General features: G+C 45.0%; 1 protein-coding gene across 3 annotated transcripts in view; it reads right to left on the bottom strand.

Annotated features, from left to right (window-relative positions):
• Positions 1–2,563: 2,563 nt before the first annotated feature.
• The window catches only part of TXNRD2 (thioredoxin reductase 2), a 30,979-nt gene continuing 27,542 nt past the window's right edge, over positions 2,564–6,000 (bottom strand). For all 3 annotated transcript variants that reach the window (XM_007428138.4, XM_088135352.1, XM_025166610.2), the window contains exons 17-18: positions 4,673–4,883; positions 2,564–3,023 (exon numbers count right to left, since the gene is read on the bottom strand). In XM_007428138.4, coding sequence (XP_007428200.2) covers positions 4,754–4,883 — 130 coding nt within the window. In that variant the 3' untranslated portion in view covers positions 2,564–3,023; positions 4,673–4,753. The remainder of the gene's footprint in view (positions 3,024–4,672; positions 4,884–6,000) is intronic.

Raw genomic sequence — 6,000 nt, 5'->3', positions numbered from 1 at the left:
CCATGATGTTAGAGGATTAAGGGGAATAATAGCTGACAATATTGACTTAGACGGGTACAATAGAGCGACAATTAACTCTGTGACATCTGGCAGACAGATTTTCAGGCTTGATCAAGTAATTACATCAACTTCTGCAGTCCTGGTTGTCAACCTGAGGGGTGTGTGCGGGGTGGGGGTGTTTTCCAAACAGTGCCTCCAAATGTTCTTCTCTTCTGGATTTCTCGTTGTGGACTGCTGAAAACCTCAGGATAGTGGTGGGCAAAGAAAGACCATAACAACGGATAAAAGAGCCGTATCCATGTTGCACCAAGTCATAAACTCAGAAGCATCCAGGCCAGCTACCCTCCAGGAGCATTGGACCTCAGCTCCCATTATTCCCAGCCATCACAACACACCTACAAAAAGGGTGGAGCTTGTGTCATGGGACGTTGCTTTCTCATTCGCTCCCTTGACCCCCTCCCTGAATACTGCTGTTTCCTCCCCAAAAACAGATTGAAAACTTTCTGATACGTTGGAGTTAGACAAATATATCTTTTATTTTTAGATGCGGCTGATCATGGGTACTTCTCTGTATTCAGTAAATATACTGAATTGGAAACCAAAAGTGTAGTTCAGCCTTGCCCACAACTGGATGCCTTCCAGATGTGTGCCCTTAGTGCCCAGAACTCTCAGCAATGGGGAATCCTGGGAGCTAACTCCCTACTTCTAGAGCAGTGTTTCTCAACCTTGGCAACTCTAAGATGTGTGGACTTCAACTCCCAGGGAATTCTGGGAGTTGAAGTCCACACATCTTAGAGTTGCCAGGGTTGAAAAACACTGTTCTAGAAAGTACCCTTCAACTCCAAGAATTCTCAGTGGCGGCCATGCTGGCTGGGGAATTCTGGGACTTGAAGTCCATATATCTGGAAGACATCCAGGTTAGTTATCCAACCTCAGGTAGGGCTACCAAATCTGGGCTGCAAACAACCTGACAACCACAGGAGGACAGGAGAAGTACAGCTACAAATTCTGCTGCTCTCCCCTTGGGTCAGAGCTTGGCTGTACTCATCTGCTAGACTGGTCAGCATCAATACTTACCTGGTCCATAAGACGATTTTAAAAAAGGCCTCAGGCCTTGATTCTCATGTGTCCAATCAGAAGCGTATTATTTTAATTCACAAGAGCGTGGAAAGTGAATCTCCATCTGCCATCCATAATCAAAGGAGACTGACAGCTTGTCCAACATCACAGGATCCCCCGGTTGTCACAGCATCATTTGAGCAATGACAGAAGAAACACAGCAGATTTTTAGGCAGGAAAGCTGCAGGTAGACCAGAAGAATCTTGGTCAAGGTAATTGACATGGTGTCCTTTCAGCTTCTCGAAGTCACTTTGTTGACGGATTCGAGGCACTCTCTCCGTATCGCCCACGTTGTCACGCTTGACGAGAAACTCGGTTCAGTCTTGACACCTGGCAAGTCTACCCGTGAAGCAAAGAACCCGAGCGCGGAGTTTTGAAAGGAAGATCAAAGGCAGGAAAAGTTTTTTGGGGGGGTACAACTCAAGCTTGGGAGAGAAAGTGTTGCATTTCAAAGATGACAAGCTCCTTCAATTAAAGCTAAGTGGGGCGGATTCAGTTGCCAACCATCTCGCCCGCTCTTGCACCTTTTTTTAGGGGGTGGGGGGAACGAGGGTGCAGGTCTCTGCTCAAAAGAGTGTGACCGCTTCATCTACCTGCCTGCATCCAATTTTCGGGTGTGGCCAAAGAAGGTATGTGAGCAATCCTTGGAGAGGTGCAGAAGGATTCCTATCCCATTCAGGCTTGGAAATCCATCCTTAAAAATACAATGTGGTTAATAAGATTTACAAGTGGGGATAAATCAACCCCGGAAACCAAAACGGCGAAGGGGTTGGGGAACCAATGTTAAGCTAAAGCCCACATGTTTTGAGAAGGAAGGGCTTTTCAAATTAACACTGACCATCCAATTTGAACCGGGTTTGGAACGGAAAAACTGGAGCACTGTCTGACAGCGTAAACCATTTTTAATCCTTTTCGACAGCTGCTGCTTTAAAAAAATTCTCTTCTTGGCAAATCTGTTCCAGGAAACCCTAACCAACACACAGGCCTTGTAAGTGGAAGTATTAATTCTCATTAAATGGGTTTGAGTCAGGGTGGCCATGCCTAAACTTTGGTTTTTCCTTCTCTTCCTTACAGACCCCTCAGTCCGTCAAAAATTCACATCGTTGTGATACTGCATTTCTTGGGGGGACTTTCAGGACAGGAACCGAGCCCCAAATTTTAGCTTTAGCCCAAAACTTTAGCAAAAGTTCTAAACCCCTGGAAAGAGAGCTGCAAGTTTCTGCTCAAAATTTGGAGACACGTCCTACTGATAGGAGCAGACTGGAAAGGACCAATTCCCATAACCATGGTTTGATTTCTTGCTGCCTTGCAGTATTGGGAAAATCAAGGAAGTGTGGTAGAGAGAGGAGGAAAAAAACTGGAATCAGTAGATTAGAAAATGGCAGTCTATTTTTGACTTTTTGAGGGGGGAAAGCTATCACAAATGAACCACAGCCTCTACAAATTCGGGGGAAAGGTTTTTTTTTATTTTTCTGTCAAATTGCCTACCCTAAATATAACAGAATTCCTTGGGCTCAATAAGAAACCAGCAAGCATCAGACCTGTCTACCCCAGTGAGTGGTTTTATACACAAGCCATCATTAGCTGGCGTCCCATGATTCTGAGCGCATTCCTCAAATGCACAGATATCTGCGCACCCAAGAAATCTTCTGCGGTGTTGGTTGGACTGTTGGCATCGATGTGAGGCTGCTTGATGTTGTGGCAAATAAGCCATCCCTGGGGGGCGCAAGGCAGAACTTCTTGGAAAAGGAACAGATTTCTTTGGTTTGCATCTATTCCTGCTTTGGTACCAGTTCCAGTACATGAACTTCAGTCTAGATTTATGCATAAGACGAAATAAATAGGAGGGCTGGAATTTCCAGAAATAGGATCGGTCTTGCTTCACAGGAGTCGGTCTCGTGAGTCTAAAACAACAGAGATAAATATTTGCGGTATGAGGATATTGATTTCAATGGGAGACTTAGGTAGAGGGAATGTAGATTCATTTCACAGCCGCCACGTTAATTGGGGACGGTTTTCCAAAGAGGCCAAAAACTCAACAATGGGAGAAAAAAATCAATTCATCCACACCGCTCAGACTCTTTCATCAGAAGGGGGTTTTTTTTTGGCTATTGGAGGCCAAAGAAGGGGTGGGGCTGCAGCAAGCAGTGGGTGGGGCCAATGCCAGGGTGGGTGGGAACTCCTTGGAATCCTGGGGCCTCCTTTTGCCTCCTGCAGAAGCCATCTTCTCTCTTGTTCCCAAGCAGCAAGTGGCAAGGAAGATCAAGTTCTTACCCACATGCATACACAAAGATACACACAGATCCATCATGCTGCTGTCTTTGGGGCAAAGCAACATTAGGCAGTGCACACCCAAAAAGGAACTAGCATTGTGCAAATGAAGTTAAAGACAGGATGCAAAAGGAAAGGAGACCCAACTAGATCTGGTTGACACCAACACCCTTCATTAGACCTCTCCATACTTTGCTTCCACCACATTCATCCTCTTCATACGTTGCCCTTTCCTTGTTACGTCCCTCTCCTTCCTCTTTCTGAGAATCTCAACTCCATCCAACCACTCCTTTCTCAATCTTCCCCTTACTCTCCACCCCTTCACCCTTCCTTGCTTTGAGATTCAAACCTGTCGTTTTCTTGTTGAACTCTTCCCCTGTCCTGCTGTTCTGAAATCCAGTTGAGGAAGCGAAGTCAGAGAGGGAATTGTGCCAAACGGAACAAGATATCAGAGTCCTCTTCCCCAAACTAGTGACAACCCTCCTCCATGCCCTGATCTCAGCTAGCAGGGCCATGCAGTATTGGATGAAGGGAACTACGGTGGACCCAAACTTGTACTAAGATGAACATATTTTTCATTACAACAACACAAGTTTCTAAGATGTTTTTGCAGTAGGAGATTCTCAGAGTTAGTTCTCTGGAAAGGACAATGACTTATACTTATGGTTTCTCCATGGGGTACAGTGTGTGCACAGACCCACAGCATTCCTCAAGTGCTTGTCTCGGATATAAGGATCCCACACACTTGGGGTGAGCAAAAATGGATCTTCAGATAACCTTTTCATCTTACTGAAAATAAACACTAAGGCAGGGTCATCCTTATCCCATTGCTAACAATAAAGGTCACCATGGATGGCATTTTTATTGGCGTTTTCCTTGCAATGCTGCCCATTTCATTATCATTTGGTAACACTTAACCCCCTGCCTAACATCTTAGTCAGCATCTCCACCTTCTGGCTGAGATGGAAATATAAGAAGCAGTTCATGGGAAAAAAATCTTTTCTACAATTGGAAAAATAGGAGGCCACACCTATTTGTTCCTGCCACCGGGAACAAAAACATGGGAGATTTAGGGGCCCAACCAGGTAGCTGGTTGTCTGGGCCCTTCTCCCCAACACTCCATTCTGTTCTCCACAGCTTCCATCTCTCTTCTTAGTCAGTCATGTCAAATTCCCACTGACAGTGTTCTTGCAATACAACACACACGATTACTGGATTATCCCATTTTGGGGTTGGTGAAAGACATGGTAAAGAGACCAATGAAAGGGTCAAAACAATGGACCTGTAGATATTGATCTGCTCCTGCCTTCTCTTCCAGGAACTTCTGCCCAGCACACTTTCCTTGGTTAACCAGGGATGGCATTTAACCTCAACAGCCCGTGACGGTCGGATCCAAGCCCGACCTCTTGGTGATGTGCAGCTTAGTGACTTCCTCAGCGCATGTTGGGTGAATCCCAACCGTCTTCATCATTTGAGAGTAAGTAGCACCACATCTGCAGAAGAAAGGGGAGAGCAAAAGAGAAGAAAATGAAAAAAGGAATCTCTATGCTGTATCTGGTGGAGTCTGCTCCAATCTCAGTCACTTTCTCCAGAATTAACTTGGTTCATTTAGTCGGAAAGCCCACCACATTCCAGGGTTGACCAAATTGGTTGAGAATTGGGAGACAGGGGAACAGTTCCAAAAGATCTGTTGTAGGGAAAGGTCTGCAGAGCATTAGATAAGGAGACTGGGAAGACCATTCAAGTCCAGACTCATCCATGAGGCTTGCCGGGAGGCCCTGAGCTAATCATTATGTCCCAATCTTTCTCACAGAGCTGTTGTGAAGATAAAAAAAATAACAGGAAAGTGAGGGAAAAACTCTTTGGAGCCACAGAGGGATAGAGCTCTCAACCAGATTCATGGCATACCTACAACCATTTATAAAAATCCAGTTGTAATAAGGAATCTCAACTTATTGAGATACTCTGCATGGATCAGGTTCACAAGGCCCAAGAAGAACAACATCTTTTGACCTTTATGGTGGTGGTGTTTCAACCACAGCATTTTCAGTTCTCCAAGGCTAGGCAAGGCTGATGAGATTCCATCATGCCTCCTTTGCAGTTGGAGCAAAGATCCACTTCTTCAAAGTTACTTTTCTTCCCCTAAATTGGCCAGAAATTGCGCCATTAACAATTAATGGACTGGAAAACACATTATTCCATGATTCCTGAAGCACTTCCCTATACAGGCATATGCCATCTTTAACAGGGTCTGTTTTCCATTTGGTGAGATTTCAGGAAGAAAAGGAAAGTCATGATCTCCATCAATCGTCTATTTTCATTTCTTAAGACTTACTGTGTCTGAACACTAGAGGTCAGCATTGGCACGAACAAGGAAGGCACAGAACACACACACACACACACACACACACAGCACGCAAAAATAAAGTTGGCTAGATTAAAAAACCCACATCCATATTAGGCCAGGCCTTTTATAAAGCCGAAGACCATCCCAAATGGACTTTGCAGGAGTAGCTATGAAAGGGTAACTGACTTCTGGGTGAACAAAGAGAAGGAATCAAGAACATGCTGCGACATTTCCCTGGGATTCCCAATGGTGGATTCTTAATC

This window comes from Python bivittatus, unplaced genomic scaffold (assembly GCF_059951505.1).
Source record: "Python bivittatus isolate LINGU-HERP-01145 unplaced genomic scaffold, Pbiv_v1 ctg000100_np1212, whole genome shotgun sequence".
NCBI lineage: Eukaryota > Metazoa > Chordata > Lepidosauria > Squamata > Pythonidae > Python > Python bivittatus.
This window is presented reverse-complemented; position numbering and strand designations above follow the sequence as displayed.